The following is a 17,650-nucleotide window of genomic DNA, read 5'->3' on the forward strand; positions in this document are numbered from 1 at the left end:
AAATCTGCTGAGTAGCACAATTTTGTTTCCACAATGAATGATTTCATTTAATCATGAATAAATAAATAGGTCTTTTATTTAATAATTTTTCAATTTTAGTGAAGATATATAATCATGCCCCAATTCTTGAGTTTGATAATTAACTTTTTTATTGAATTATCTTCATTTTTCCTTAGAAATTTTAAATCAAGTTAAAACTCACTCAATTCAAGATAGACAAGTTGCAGATAGCATATCAAAAATATCTTAGAAATCTCTCCTTTTTGTCAGTTCTTCAAGGATAAATAGTGTTGAGTAAGGTATTTCAAGCATTAGCTCATAAGTGATGAATTACTATTAAGCTAAAAACAAAATTTCCAACAGTTGATTTACTTCATAGGCAAAAAATGTACTAATATGCATAGCAACCCAAACCAAAAGCAAAAACAAAAATATTCCCAAATAAAGGAGTCCAAAGAGAGGTTTCAGTGGAAATTAAAGTACACTAAATTTCTGTCATCAAAGACTCTAACATACTGTTAAGATGTGGTGGTGATCAAATTGCAATGAAAGTAAATTTAACTGTTACTGATAGAAACATGTAATTTTGGAGCTGGAAGAGATGTGTCATGGACTCACATGCATAGATTAGGAAATTAAGGCACCAAATAATTTAATTGACTTATTACCAGCATAGTTAATCACTGAACAGTATTTCTATCACATAAATGGATGGAATTTACCATTTAGTTTAATTACTTTCTATATATACCAGACAGGTTAACTTCAAAGAAAAACATATTTTTAATAAATCCTGATTTAACAAAATTGCCTTTAGTACACCCTGTTTTTTTTCTAATGTCAATATGCAGCGATGTAAATATGAATTTGGTATGAAAAAACTTAAATACCTGGACTAAATTTACAAACAAAACCCTGATAGCAATTTTTGGGAAACCAACCAAGCAAAACAAAACTTTCCTTTCTTAATTTCCATTCAGACTGTTTCATTTTTTACTCATCAAGAATACCACCTATCCTTGGTTGCCATTTATTACAATTTGTGCTAAATGTTTTACACAAATTCTCCCATTTATTTCTAATAACAAATCTATGAAATATTTACTATTATCCTTTCTATTTCACATTTGAAGAAATGGTATCTTTCAGAAAAAACACAATCTTTTTTCCTGTAGTAACACAATTACTACATGTAGGATCTAAGATTTAAACCCATCTATTTGACTCAAGAAGCAATGTTCTCAAGTTCACTTCATTCTCTTTCTTCATATTTTTCTTTTTGTTTTCTTCTTAATTTTCTGTCTTCACAGTATATTTGACATGATATATATATAGGACATTATTTATAATGCATATGGAAATCTTTCATTAATTTATAGCTTGTTCTTCCCTAAGTTTTACAATTTCTCTGCATTTACCAACTTGAGTTCTGCAAAATTATATCAATTCTTCATGAGCCATTTGTAAAATTTGTTTTTGCTAAACAATCCATTCTGCTTAAAATTAAAATTTCCTCTATCAATTATATAACTTACCAATAATTTTGTTTGTCTCAATGAATGTCCAAACATACAGTGCAAATATACAAGTCAATAATAAATTTGCAAATCTTGTAAGAGATGAAATATTTTAATGTGATGAGTCAAAGGAAATAAGTCACTTATATAATCATTGACAAAAGAAATCTGTTAGAATTAGGACAATATCAGTTGAAAGAGAAAATCAACAAGATAAAATGATATGACAGATGTTTCAATATAGAAGGTTTTAAACATGAAATAATTAATAGAGATTCTTAAGGATTAATGAAGCTCTTGAAATACAGTTAGGTGAATTATCCATTTATAATGGTGTGGTAAAAATAAAATATAAAGAATTGAATTTTGTTTAGATTTTTTTTCCAGATTTTTAGAATAAAATTGTGGTGACCTTGTTTTTTCCTGGGCTAGTTATCCTTAGGCAACTAGTTCTTCTTGCATAGTGAAAATTAGAGGAGTGATCCAATTTTAAGATCATAATTTTATTTTTTAACTTATTAAATAGCAATATATTTTTCATCAAAAATTAAAGTTAAAATAGAAGAGAGAATTGTAGGTATATAATTTAATTCAACTATTTATGAATTCAGTTAATAAAAATCATTTACACAAAATTTACCATCTTTGGGCACTTTGCCAGGAATTGAGAATAAAAAGTTCAGTAAGTAAGGTTTCTTGTCTCTAATATTTCATAGGCTACTGAAGTAGTTTTGGTATTCCGAGCATTTTTGCGCTTTGACAATTTCCCACCAGGTTGATTTGCAAACAGACTTTTCACTTGCATGATTACCCAGCAGCAACACACACACACACACACACACAGGTTTCTTTTCTAGTCTTTAAAAACCCCAGTCCTCTCACATGTGTAGATGTGTCAGCCACAATTTGCTCTGTCCATTTTAATGATTGCAGTAGACTTAATAATAATTATTTACCCCCCACTTCATATCTATCTAGTAACACTTGTGATGTTGGTAAAAGGATAAAATTTTACTCACATAAATTCTATCTGTTAATAGTAAACCTGTTTCAGATTATAAGTAAGTTGAGAAATTGTCTGTTTAATTAATGTTTCTTTTAAAGTATGCCTCACAAACAGATCTCTTCCCTCTTCTCCATACCCTTCCTTCTGCAAGTCCAGGCAGGTCCTTATCAAACCCTCTGTCAATCTGGAGTGTGAAGCTTCCTCAAAATAACTATTTGCCTCACTGGTGGGCAAAACAATATATTATGAATATATATGAGATCAAACTCATACATTCAAACATCACGTGCACTGTGGCAGAGAAATTATGAATGTAATGAAACACCCACAGAACTAAACCAAGCTGGAGGGAAAAGGGATTTGCTGTAATACCAGGGAGCTTATGACAGTACTCTGATTATAAAATTTGGTGAAGTTCTTTTCTGTGATCCTCAGACTGAGAGAAAAAAAACTAAAACTAAGCATAAGTAAATGATCATTCAAAAACATAATATGGGATCTTTACCTTTTGATGTCTAACACATCTGGTACCTACAGCACATAGGGCACATATTATATTGGGAAGAAGATACTACCTTCACCAGGATGGGGTTGGCTTGCCAGGTGCATTAGAGATTGGCTTTCAGGTCTAAAAAGAAATACGTTCATTTTCTTTTTAAATCTACCAGGACTTCTTCCAAAATTATTAATGCCCTGCATCTGTCAGGTCTTGCATTTGAGCCAGGGACAGCATACTTAATCAGATCCAGGGATAAATAAATCTAAAACTTTTGCTCCAAATAACCAGGATAGAAATGATCCTTTACTGGATATCTGTTACCAATCTGAGAATTCTCAAAGGTTTTGTTTTTTTGGGGGTTTGTTGGTTTGTAGAGGATAGGTCAGGGAGATGAGGCTAGTCTTACACAAGAGAAAGCTGGGGAATAACCCAGCATGAAGTGAAGCTAAAGTCATCTAAATCCCGTCAGGGAGAGAGAGCTATCCCTCACTGTAGTGGTTCTCCAAACGGGGGTGAGTTCGCTTCCGAGGGAACACTAGGCGAAGTCTGGAGACATGTTTTGGCTGTGACAGTGCAGGTGAGTGGGGTGTGCTGTCAGTGTCTAGCATGTGCAGGTCAAAGCTAAACATGCTTATTGCATAGAACAGTTTCCCACAGTCAAAAATGAATTGGTCCCAAATAACAATAGTGCTGAGGTTAAGGTTGAGAGAAACTACGTTACTGAGATATAAAAAAGAAACCAGTTTTTGAATTATGAGATTTTGTAAAATTAGAAACACTATCAGAGAAATGGTTTGACCACCTTTCTGAAACTTCATTCTGCTGTTGTAGAATTCTGTTCCGGGCTTGAAACTTGGCAAAGCATATGTGTAATAATGCATCAGCAAGTATGTCCCTTGCTGATAAGAATTTTGTTATAAAAGTGTGGGCAATATGATCCTATTTTACTTAAAAATGCATGTTTATAATGCTTATTAAGAAGTTGAATGAAAAGTTAGTTTTGAAGTGACATAGATCAGAATAACCATAATTATGTTTTATTTTTAACATAGAGATTATCTACTTAAATTTATCATAAATAACGCCAAATGGGCATCTATTGCATGAATTCCCAGGGGAGACATAAGAGCACCTTCATCAGAACTGAGAGGCCAAAGGATGGCTGACAGATCCACTTTGGCAAGAAAATGAGTATTTATTAGTGGTTACTTACTGTGTACTGGACAGGATGCAGTCAGCACTCACACTAGCGACCCATCCCCCACCCCGTTAAATTAAGCTTTTATTGGAAACAGTGGAATAATTATGTGCAGGGAACAATCAAAGGTATGCTAGTGCTGTGGGGAGGAACACAGGCAAGCCTGGGCCCTTGCCCTTAGTATTTCCTTGACTACTAGACATTTTCACATTCTTTAAGCCTCACCTTTGTGTCAGAACAAAGAGGGAGGGACTCCTCTGGTACGAAGGAATGTGACCCTGCAGCTTGACCTAGCATGGCTGCTTAACACACGATGGCTTCTGTTTGCTCAGGTCTCAGAGGACTCTCTATACCACATCATCAATTATGTGATAAAAGCCAGAGAGAAAACCCCTCACAAAACAAATTCAAATCTTTACAACAATTTTTGTGTTTTTGAGCATTTGAACTATTTAATCATTCCTTACTCATTCACCCATTTATTATTTAAACAAATATTTACTTAATCTTTTATAATGACCCAAGCACCAGATTAGGCTCTTAGAATACAGAAGTGCAGGAAAGAAACAGAATAACTGTCTTCATGGAGTTTATTGGGGGTGGTGTCGGTGGGTGTGGAATGTGTGCCTGGATGGGCATGCGCTGTGTGCTTAGGGGTTTTGCTGACTTTAGAAAAGATTTCTTGCAATGAACCACAGCACTCTGCTGTCATGCACTCATGTCTATGAATTTTAGGGTAAAGGCCTAAAGAGCCACTATTCTAAGGTTTTGCCTGAAAAAACCAAAAGCCTCTTTTTATTGCTGAAAACAAACTGGTGGTAAATGAACTGACTTGTGGAGCAGGTGCTGTTTACAAAGGCTGTTGCTATGGGAAACTGCCTCTTTGACTGGCCTTTGCTTCTTTGGGAAGCCACCAAACAAATCCTTCCAAAGCTGTTGTGGTCAGGCATTTCATTCATGATACTGCTATGATATACAAACTCTTTCCTAGTGCCTCAGTAAAATAAACCCTCTGTCCTCTCTGTGGTTTCATCTCAGCTCACGTGCTTTACAGCCGGGTTAGCTGGCCTTTCCTGCCAGGATTCTAAATCAGTTTGTAAAGTGCTGCTCAGAAAATAACAATTTGTAGGTGCTCTTTAGGTTTCTTCTTAACTGTAATCTGCATTAAAAATATAAAATAATATAAGGTAAAATAAAATAAAGGCTTAGACTCATTCTTATATGGTTGTAAATTTAGAAACTATGAAAAGAAATGACATATTTTGGTAAACAGGCAGGACTTGATTTCCTGTCCAACTCAGTTGTATAATTTTAAAAGTCCTTTCCTCTATAATAACTAAAGGAACAAAAGTCATCTGATACGCAGAACTTTATTAGGAGTTAGAAACTCTCAATGAATGTGATTTCAGCAAACTGTCTCAAGGGATCCAAGAATTATCAGGTGGAGTGCCATGAATATTATTCTTTAATTAAAATGCCATTATTCATGGTCTTAAATCTTCTTAGGCTCAACAGATTAGAATAGTATGAAATAAATTTTTACATTCATAATTTTTAGTGGTAAGTTAATAAATACAATGTATTTGAAGTGCTATTAGGTCTTCCATGCCTTAATCTATTTTAGTCTTTAACCTTAGACTTCCAAAATACTGGAAAGAATAAATAAAAATGAGAGGCTATAACTTAAATTTACCTGGTGAAATTATTTACCCTGTTATCAACAAAAAGATTCAAAAGGAAAAACAAAACAGAACAAAAACAATAAGTGAGTAACCACATTTTTTTAAATCTCCAGACAAGAAAAAGTGTAACCTTCTGTGTTTTCCTTTTTCTCATAGCCACCAGAAAGCTTTTAGATAATTTATTGCCCAAATTATGCATAAATCACATGCCTCAAAACAGCAAGTGCTTTTGTGGCTTCTATGTAATCTCAGTTATGCCTTATTCTTAAATGTCACATTTAGAATTATTTTTACTTTCTATGCTGTCTCAAATCTTTTTGAAAATTACTGGGTAGAATTGTAAATGATATTATATATGTAATTAGAGTCAGCTTTATGGACCAGTGAAACTCATAGAAACTTGTGCTCAAAACGGTCCTGTGTTTGGTTGGGGTTTCATGCCCTGTGATGAGTGTCTCAAAAATTTTAAAAACTTTATCTTTGAATTTGTGATTTGTAGCTTAAGTCCGCTGGGACAGTGAAGCACATGCTGAGGGTTCTCAGTCTTTGCTCATACACAGTCAGCCTCCCTGCCTCACTGTCTCCTGGGATAGACTATAGACATTTTGTTGTCTGCCACCCAGAGCCCCCAGCCCTGCCTTATCTCCCCATTCCCACCCCTGCTCTGGGGCCACCAATGCTTGCTGCCCAGTTGGTCCATCATGTAATCAGCAGAGGGAGGCTAATGCTGCACTTCTGTCCTCCCTCTTTGTGGGTACATGGTGCAAGCTGGGGCAGGTTGGAGTTGGGTGAATTTGTGGGTCTTAGGGCAGAGCAGGGCAGCAGCTGTCCCTTTCCTGGGCAGGCAGCACTGGGGCATATTTACCAAACACTTGACAGAGGCCTCTTCACTCACTCTGATCCAGGAAGCAAGTGCATTCCAGAGTGAAGGCTGCAATGTCTTGGAGGACATTCTTTCACTTGAGTTGGCAATAAGTTGGTAGGAATGGAAACTGATTTCCCTGTCCTTACCTGTGGCATTTTCCTTTTGGACTGGGTCCACAAATTTTGTATCTCACCCTATATACAATAAATTCACATTTTATAGCTTGTTCATTCTTTCATTTGTTCACTGAAAATTATTTTTTGCACTGAGCATTGTTTTAATAAAAATAATTATAAGATCTAGTTGAATCACTATGCAGAAAATATGCTGTCAGTACAAAAATAAGCCTGATAAATTAGAGATCCTTAGTAGCCATACATAGGAATATATAGATTTCAAATATCATGTTAGAAATCTTGATTCTGTAGGATGGCTTCTCCCTGATCTCCTAACAGAGGTTAAAAGAGATTACTGCATCAAAGTTCCCTATAATGTAATAGCACATTAACCTAGCCTTTTCGGAATCTAAATAGTTTCTACACTTGTATGCATAGCATCTGTAATAAGCATACCTGATAATAATCAGGAATTTCCAGTGTGTGGTTTAAATATGCTTATGTTTTATGATTAAAAATGAACATGGTAACTAATTTTCCCTACTCATGTATTAAGTATGCCATATGCTTCCCACTCCTCTCCATTAAATGCATGCCACTTTAACCATCTGCTCTTCTAATCCAATACTGATAGTAATCAGTTGTGGAGACCCAGGTATACCAGCCAACGGACTGAGATATGGAGATGATTATGTGGTTGGACAAAATGTTTCTTACATGTGCCAGCCAGGCTATACAATGGAATTGAATGGTTCCAGAATCAGGACTTGTACAACTAATGGCACGTGGAGTGGAGTAATGCCAACTTGTAGAGGTATGATAATTTCTTCAATATTTGTAGGTGATAACCAGCATATACTTATTTTTTAATATACAAATTTAAAATAAGTTTAAATGTGCCTTTGTATTGTTGCACTTGTTTTTCTGGTACTGAGAAATGACTGCTACAGTTTTTCTCTTTAAACCATATAGATAATAACATATAGGATTTAAATATGATACATCAAGAAAAACAGTATATTTTGTGAGTAATGACAATGAACTGTAATGCAGCCAAAACAACAAAAATATCATGTACTCTAAGGTGTAATCACCATCATTATTTATATTGATTGATGAATAATTTTAAAAGAGTATAACCTTAATGATTTAGAACACTTATTTGATGATCCTCTTGGGTAAAGTAATTCAAAGATGTGGAGAAAAACCTTGTACAATTCGAGAACAGTTAGCCTGAATTACAGAACTATAAATTTTCTTGAAGAAAAGGAAAAACTCTTTATTTGATCTAGAATTCATTTTTTAGTCAAATAGGCATAGATTGGATACTTTACATTACTTGGTTTTCCATTGGAAATATTTTCATAATGTTTCATATTGTTCTGATTTGTGAAACACTATAGATGCAGTGTTAGACTATTTATATTGTTTTATAATAATAATGATTTTTAATAATTGAGATTTCTTATTCAGGCATCTTCCTAAACATCTGTGAATTAACAGTTTAATTTCTCCCTGACATAATCTAACTAAAAAGAATAATTCCAATGTGTGCCTTTTTCTTCTTGATTCTGAATCAGTTCACTATTAAAATAGTATATGAAAATATATTAACCTTTTAGAAGTTATTTCATACATCATTAATTGCTTCTGATAATGACAATGTTAGATAAGTAAAAAAATCTGTATATATTAAAAGTCATCAAAATATAGCCACTCCTCATTTTTAGATTTTTCATTTTGGACCCCTCCTTTTCCCTTTATCCCTGTCACTTTATTCAACCCATCTTTGCTGAGGACAACAAAAGTTTTTAAGTGAATGTTTCAAATTTAATAACGGATCTAAAAACTCTACAGTAAGCTTTAACATATGACTCTAGTGTTTAATAGAACCAATTTGGATATTTTAATAAGATCCATGACCTGTGTTTCAAAAATGCCACATAATTACGCCCAAATTCCTTGCTATGATGCTGACACTCTATATACTGAACAACCCAACTCTTCAGTTTATCTAAAGACCATTGGAAAATAATTTCATATAAAACCAATAATTTATCAGCTGCAATATACTGGATAGAAAGTCACCCTCTGTTTGCCTTCCCTTGGATGTCAGGCAGCTTGTTATTTTGTAAGAGAATCTCTGACAACCAGTAGCCATTATGTTGCCAAGAAATTGTCACATCCTAGAGGGATTAATTCCAGGGATGTTTCGGGAATACTACCAGGAGAATAAAACATGTCACACCATATTGTCCTCCAAAAGGTTAAATTAGTACATATGCTTCTTCTAATGATATTTATTTATTTTTTACACTCAGAGTATTTCAACAGCTGTGTCTAATCACTTTTAATGTAATTGCAGCTGTTACCTGCCCAACTCCTCCCCAGATCTCTAATGGAAGGTTGGAAGGAACAAATTTTGACTGGGGCTTTAGCATTAGCTACATCTGTTCTCCAGGCTATGAACTATCCTTTCCTGCTGTTTTGACCTGTGTAGGGAATGGTACCTGGAGTGGGGAAGTACCACAGTGCTTACGTAAGTATATTTTCTATACTTAAAATTATATTTTCTCATTTTTTACTGTCTAAGAGCTTTCTTACTGATGTTACAACTGTTACTTAAAATTTTCAAATTTTGGTAGAACAAATATGAGATTGTTAAGCTTCTTCTTTTGCATTATTAAAATTCAATGAAAACTCATATTTACCAATGATATTTTTCATATAATCCAACCATTATGTTTTTTCTGCTCTAACTAAATTTTAGGCTAAACTGTTTTGTTTGCAAACATTTTTTTTTCAAAATAATTCTTCAAAATAGAGACTCTGAGATTAATTCTATTGTTGGAAAATGATTCTTATTTGTGTCCAGTTTATCTCAGTTGATGTTTTAAATTGTCCTCAAATAACTTCCACAATAAACCTCTACATTTACATTCGAAATAAGTTTGTATGATGGTATTTGCCATGATAATGATTGTGAATATATATCTAAAATTACTAAGGTAAGCAGAGAGATAAGAGATTATTGTTTGTTTGTTTACAGAAATCACTGTATACTCTATTCCAGCAAGTGTCACTTCAAGATTAATTTGGAAGATTACAAAACAAAAGTCAGATTTCTGTTTTATACAGATTATTGCAGCACGTAATGCGGGCAGTACTCACTCACAGATGTCTAGTGCTATTCTGTTCCTAGGCTTCTAGGCTTCCTTTCCTTCCACCGTGGGACAGAGGAGCACTCTGCCTGTCCCTTTGGCTTCCGAGTTAGGCGGAGCTAACTGACTAAACTGCTTGGAACCCTCCAGAGCCTTCTCATCTCATTCAGATTAGCAGCCAAATTGTCTGCAGACCCATATGACCTTTTCCTTGTTTTCTCCTGATTTCATCCTGTCCTACTACTCCCCACCTCTTCCACTCTGCCCTAGGCACACAGGCCTCCTTACTTTTCCATCAATACTCAGCTATGCTTCAGTGTTAGTGCTTTTGTATTCACTATTTACTTTGCCTGGAAATTTCTTCTTATTCTTTTGGCTTGTTTACCAAATCTCTCTTCTCACTCAGTATTGCCTTCTCTGATTGCCTTATTTAAAATTTTATATGGTGACACATAATATTGCCCTCCTAGACTTTATTTATTCTCCTTAATAGACTCCTTTCATCCCCATTTTTTTCCTCCTTAAAACACACTATACATTTTACTTATCTTGTTTATTTGTATATCCTCTACTCAGGTTTATGCTTCTTAAAGGCAGAGATTTTTGTCTTCACAGATTTGTCTCTTCTATGTAGTGCAGTCCTTGGCTGATATCAAAACTTAGAATGCTATAGTAATTAAGACAGTGATATTTGTTATAGGGACAGAAATTAAACCAGTATTGTAGAGAGCACAGAATCACTTATTGATACTTGAAATATTATAGAACAAGTTAGTGGGAAAGAATGGCTATTTCAATTAATGGCGCAAGGCAATTAGTTTACACACACACTGACACATACATAAACATAATCTCTATCTCACACAAAATATCAAATCAATGACAGATTCATTAAAGACTTAAATTTAAACTTTTAAGATAGTATCTAAATGACATTGGGGTAAGAAAGCATTCCTTAAATAAGAATCAAAAAGTCCACACCATAAATGAAAAACTGGAAAAATTCAGCTATATAAAAAATTTTTAATTTCTTATATGTGAACTTAAAATATCTCATTGTATATATGAGATATCATAAACATTATATTTAGAAATATCTGATTCTCACTGTATAAACTTAGATATTCTAATCAGCATGCATGAAAAATTACAATAGTATATAGAACATGTAAAGATATCTAAGACAAAGAAGAGAAAATAATAAAAGTGGACAAAAGACATGGATAGCTATTTCCTAACCATCAGACTGAAAAAACAACAACTGGACAATAGCAAGTGTTTGTGAAGATGTGGAAAATGTAAACCTCTATATACTCATGGTGGATGTGTAAATTGACACAACCATTTGTAAACCTATCTGCTATTATACAACAAAGTTAAAGATGTGCAGAATCTGTGGCCCAGAAATCATATTTGTTAGTATATGCCCTACACAAATTTTTGTACATGTACATGAGGAGACATGTATAAGAATACTAACATCAGCATTGTTTTTAGTGGTAAAACTAAACAATTCAATATGTAAGCATGTACATGAATGTGGTAAAATTATCAAGAAATGTACAGAACGGAGAAGTGAAACCTAGAATTCAGGATGAAACAGGGTCTGTTATGGGACTGTGAAAAGGAACACTATCTGGGAGGGACACCATGGGGAAGGGGATGGGATGAGAAATGAGGTGGGTGAGGCAGATAAGCAGGCATAAAATCTCAATCATAATATAAATTAGTCACAGGGATGAAAGTACAGCATAGACAATATAGTCAATACTTCTGTAACATCTTTCTACATTGACAACAACTATACTAGTAGGGATGAGGATTTAATAATGTATATAACTGTTGAGTCACTAATGTTATATACTAGAAACCAATATAATATATATTATATATATAACTATACTTCAATAAAATAATTAATCAAAAGTAAAGTATTGGCAATGTTGGGTGTTGGGCTCATGGATACTTGTTTAATAACTTGGTGACATTTGTATATTTTATACATAGTCTCTCTTGAATGAATCATATTTTAGTATAAAATTATATATATATTTAATATACATATAATATAATTATAATGACTAATTGAAGACAGACTATTAGGTATACTTTGCATAGGTTACATGAAGAGCTTCCTATGAAATGATTGCAAATACCAGGCATGCCTGATGGCCCCTAAGATCATTCATAGCACATTTGTTCCAGGGAGATATTAATAACCAGTTATATTAAGCATGAGAATAAATCTCCCCCAATTTACTATTATGTTGTAATCTGTTAAGACTGCAGTTTAAGCACTTGAAGAAACCCCCTCTCAGCAATATGATTAATTATAGTAAGTCTGTTCTAATACCTCAAGGTTGATGTCACACAAATTTGCCCTTAAAACTCTGATTTATGCTAAGGATCATCTTGGAATGTTCTAAATAAGACTTCATATTCCCTGACTTCTTCAGAACAGGTAGGGACAAGGAGATATTCCAGAGATGAATTTATAGTACAGTTGTCTTAAATGACTGAAAAAAATCTCAATCAATAGGTTAACTTGATATGATGTTTTATTCTTGGCTCTATTAAAATGCAAATAATAATAAAATACTATTGCCATTTGAATTATGCAAAAGAAATGCTTCAGAAAGTAGGTTATGGAATAACTTAGGATAGAAACTGTTGCTAAAGCTGAAATGCCCATTGACAATGGTTACTGAGGAAATATCCAATGAGTTAAAAATGTGCTGGAGATACAAAGATTAATAAGACAAAGACCCTGGCCCTTTGACTTTGATGTTATCTTACTAGATGGAGCTTAGATGCCAAGTAGCTCTAAGGTTTACAATACCTAAGAAATGGTGAAAATTAGAACAGAACACAACACACAAAAATGTGTTTTACCCAAATTACTTTACTCTGAAGTTTTCCCCAATTCATTTTTGAAAGATTTACTTAATGATTACTTTTAATTGTAACTGTTTTAAAAAGAAAAATAAAATTCCTAAAATGAGGTTTTAAAATTCAAGTTACTCTTGTAGTCTTGATTTTTTAGGGAAGGTCTTTGAGCCTTGAATTTAAGGCTGAGGTATTCTATTATAAGGGTATTCATACACTCTAGTTTTCTTGGAGCATTCATAGTTTATTCCTGTTGTCCTGGGAGGTGTCCTGTCCAGTTAGCGTCCTGCACTCACACCCAAAAGTGTCCTGGTTTGGATGATGCATTTTATGGTCTGTAATTCCCAGTGGAAAATAAGTTGCCAGCTGGGGGCAAATTACCTTTGAAGCCAAAACCAGTCAAAGGGAGAAACAAAGTGGGAGAAACCCATTTATTGCTTACAAGCAGTCATCCTCTGCTGCTCACACGTTTTTCTCACGACCCAGCTGTAAAAAGTAACCCCACCAAACCTCTCTGGTCCAGGTATACCCTTGCTCCCCCAACCCCTGTAATCACCTATTGATATGGAAATAGACTACTTCTCTCACCCCTTGGAAACACCTATTGATATGGAGATGCACAAGGCCAGGTGAGAGACTCTGGAAATATTGCAGTTTTACCCACAACCCACCCCTCCATAAATATCACCTCATAATCTACTCACTCCCCATCTTCCACAATGGCTCCAGTGAAAGAAAACTGGAGCACTGTAACCAGACTAATAACATACAATAACAACAGGAATAAAATCATGATGATCCTCAAGCCAGAGGATTTAGCTAGGTTCAAAGGATTATGCAGGTTAAGACCATAGCTCATCCATTCAACAGGTACCGTAGCTGAACAGGTAGGGATTTCAGAGCAATCATCACACAGCAGCTGAACCCAGGGGGTGGGTCCAGGCCACAAGGACTGTAGAATAAAATTACCTAAAGGGCGATAAGATACTTGTTTTAATGACACCAGCATAGGCAAATCTTGTCCATCAGGTAGGACACATGCAACAGAGTGGTCCTGTGATAGGAGCGTGGCAGGAATGGTATCTCTTCCTGTTCTAGAATACCAGACTTTCAACCCCCTCGCTGTGGGAGTTAAATAAGGGTCAATATAGGACTTTGGGAGGTACATGCACTGGCCATAAAATAAACTTCCCCGTAAGATTCTCTTACCTGCTGGACATTTTGGGTACACTATCATGATCTTTGAGGTCACTCTACTGTTGCTACAGGAACGTACAGGAAGCCAGCTTCCAGGCCTTTTCCCTAAGGTACCAGAAGGGCCAGCCATTGTTGGTCCATGTGTTGAAATGTCCAGGGCCACATCCACTCAACAGAATCTCCAGGGTTTAATGCAGTTGGGGCTGGCAGCAGGATGTTGTTCTACTGCCCATATCCTGGCTTCAATAACTCCTCTTTGGTTTGCACATACAGTTGTATAGGAGAGGCAGCAAGGAGTGTTAGCATTTCCACAGGGCTCAAGGCTCCTTATGGGGGCTTCTCATTCAAATGACATAACACTGTCCGTAAGGGAACTGACGAGCCCTGTAAGACCATTGGTGTCCACCTTCAGGCCAGATTTCAACAAACCACTGTACCTCTCTGTCATGCCTGCTCCAGTATGGTTATATGGTACATGAAACTTCCACTTTATTCCTAGTAATTGCTGCACTCATCCTTGTAACACATGTCCAGTAAAGATTGATGCTCTCAGTCACCTGAGGCTGGCCATAGGCTACAAAGAGATGCTCTAGGCCCCTTTTGGTTGTTTGCTGTTCTATGTGACAAGCAGGAAAACCAACCAACAGTCCAGGAACTGTGTCCACACAAGTCATGGCATACCGATATCCTTCTGATACGGGCAGGGGCCCAAAATAGTCTATCTGCCACTGACAAGGGGTATCGGCCCCCTTACTATTGTCCCATGTTGTTATGGGACTCCGTGTAAGTAACTTTTTGAGCACACAAGACACTTCTTCTGGGCTCTGCTGACTTCTTCAAAGGTTAATGGCAAACCCCACTGATGGGCTAGAGCCCACATTATCTTTTGCTGCACATGAAAACAACGCTGATGTAACCATTGGGCTATATCAGAGGCAGGCTTTCCTCCTAGCACCTGGGCCAATATGTCTGCTTCATCATTCCCTGGGGATGCCAAAGGCAAATGGCCAGTTACCTGATATATGGTAACTGTCTTAGTCTGACCAGAGGCCCATAGGTCTTGCCACAGCTCTTGGCCCCAAAGGGGCCAGTGACCAGCCTTCCAGTTGGCCTGGTACTGTGTCAGTAAACACAGGGTCAAGCCCTGATTGCCCAACTGTCAGTGCAGACAATCCTAGCAGAGGGCTCCTGAGTGATCATGAGCTGTACTGCTCACAAGTCATCCCTTTGGCTGCTCTTCCCCTCTCCATCCTCCATCCATATTGTCTCAGTCTTAGGATGGAAAGCCACAGCCCTCCACATCACGGCAGCCCACAACTAGAGCCATCTGTGTACCAAGCATCTTCAGGTATGGCAGCTTTTCCCTCCTGATAAGGACTCAGCTACCAGTGGCTCAAAAGCAAGTTCTTCCTGCTTCCACTGGTATATGTCACTGGCCCCAATAAGCATTGGAGTTCTCCACTTAAGGGGCTATTGGAAAGGGCATTATAGTGCTATAAGTATGTACCCCATTTGACCAGTGAAGGTGCCTGTGCCATGCCACTCCATGGTCTTTGGGTCTAACCTCACCCCCACCCCATGATGGGCTAGATGGTTATTACCTTGATTGGAGCTGTTCCAGTGATGGGCTCTGTAGCCAGCAAGGGGTGGTACACAGCAGCCAGTTGCTTCTCTGTCAAGGTATCCCGGACCTCTGCTCCTTTCCACAGTTGTGACCAGAATCCAATAGGTTTGTGTGTCCATTCAAGCCACTGCCAAAGACCCCATCCATAACCATCTTCGGTTACATAAACATCTAGCTCCCAGGGCCTTGATGAGTCCATTACACACAAGGCCTGTACGGCTTTGACTGCTTGCTTAGCAGCAGTAAAAGCAGCTGCACGTTTCATCTCAGTCCCACCTGATAACCTTTTGCACCAACAAGTATAAGGGCTTCAGAATTTGTGCCAAGTGTGGGATAAACACTCTCCAGTAGCCCAAAAGACCCAAAAACTCTTGTAATACTGCCACAGTGTTAGGGGGTTGGAAAAGCCTGGTCCTTGTCTATGCCTGCTTTTGGGATAACTTTAGTTTTACCTAACCATACAACCCCCAAGGCCTTTACTGACAAACCAGGTCCCTGAACCTTGAGGCTCTTCACAGCCCATCCTTTCTCTAGGTGTTGCAGCGGTCTAGGAACTGCCCCTTCTAAATCTGCAAGAGAATCAGACGTGAGCATAATATCATCAATGTAGTGATACAGCCCCACCATTTGTGGTTTCTTCTATGTGGCCAAGTCCTGGGCTACAAGTCCATGACATATGGTGGGACTGTGGAGGCATCCCTGTGGAAGGACTGAATGTCTACTGCTGGCTGTAGGCACTGCTCTTTATCCCCCCTCCCCCACGGCCTCCTGCAGTGCAGATTCTCCTGCTGCTCCTCCCTCGCTGCTAACATATACTCTAGGAGCACTACCCATCTTCTCAATAACTGTCTCTCTTTTTCAACGGCATCCCGTAGGTCATCACCCAGCTCTCTTCCAGGGAACACCAAAGTGTGTCTCTTTCCTGCTGAAGTGTGTCTCTCTCCTTGATAACCCTTTCTACTATCTCGAGAAACAAACATCCCATGATCCTGGCTGCTACATGGCCACTGAGGACCTATAAGCAGTCTTCTATCTCATGGAGGGCTAATTCCACAGCACTGGTGTCTCCACCCTTCCCCAATCCTGAGGAAGGGCCCACCCATCTAGGAGGTGCTTTACCCTAGACCAGTTTCCACTAAGTCTCCCCAATTGGAAGCCCCACAGATAAGGGGCTCCCAGGTGACACCACACCCTCCACCGTTGCAGTCACTGGGGCCTCCCTACCATCCACAGGGGTGTTCCCAGGTATCTCCCCACCATCTCTAGGGGCAGACCTCTGTCACACCCATGAAGACAGATTTCAGGTTCAGAAACTTTGCTGACTACCGCCAGGTGTAACTCCACGGGTGGAAGTCAGTTCTCAGTCCAGGGCAAATTACCTTTGAAACCAAAATCAGTCAAAGGGAGAAATAAAGTGGGAGAACCTGTTTATTGCTTACAAGTAGTCATCCACTTCTGCTTGCCTGTGTCTCTTGCTATCTGGCTGTAAAAAGCTACCCCAACCTCTCTGGTACAGAGGTACTTTCACTCCCCCCACCCTTGTAATCACTTACTGATATGAAGATGAACTACTTCTCCCCACTCCTTAGAAACATCTATTGATATGGAGATTCACCAAGGCCAGGCAAGAGATTCTGGAAATACTGCATTTTTACCTGCATGGTCACTCAAGCATTAACCATCTTAAGGGAGCATTTATACTTAGAAACATTTGGATGTCAGCTTCCAGGTGCTGAATCTGCAATTTGTAAGTTGAATGCACCTAAAAAATGGTAAAAATGGTAAATTATATGTTAGTATTTTTTTACTAAAAAAAAATTGGAAGCATAGGATATAGGTACTTCTATCTACATTATCTGCTAGATTTGAAACCTTCTGATCTCATCCCTTATTACACTT

The 17,650-nt window shown here is 37.1% G+C and overlaps 1 protein-coding gene across 5 annotated transcripts in view; it reads left to right on the top strand.

Moving 5' to 3' along the window:
- Positions 1–17,650, top strand: part of CSMD3 (CUB and Sushi multiple domains 3) — a 1,218,504-nt gene that overhangs the window by 1,173,639 nt on the left and 27,215 nt on the right. For all 5 annotated transcript variants that reach the window (XM_057497816.1, XM_036876426.2, XM_057497817.1 and 2 more), the window contains 2 exons: positions 7,518–7,697; positions 9,249–9,422. In XM_057497816.1, the coding sequence (XP_057353799.1) occupies positions 7,518–7,697; positions 9,249–9,422 (354 nt within the window). The remainder of the gene's footprint in view (positions 1–7,517; positions 7,698–9,248; positions 9,423–17,650) is intronic.

This window comes from Manis pentadactyla, chromosome 3 (assembly GCF_030020395.1).
Source record: "Manis pentadactyla isolate mManPen7 chromosome 3, mManPen7.hap1, whole genome shotgun sequence".
In the NCBI taxonomy this organism is placed as follows: domain Eukaryota; kingdom Metazoa; phylum Chordata; class Mammalia; order Pholidota; family Manidae; genus Manis; species Manis pentadactyla.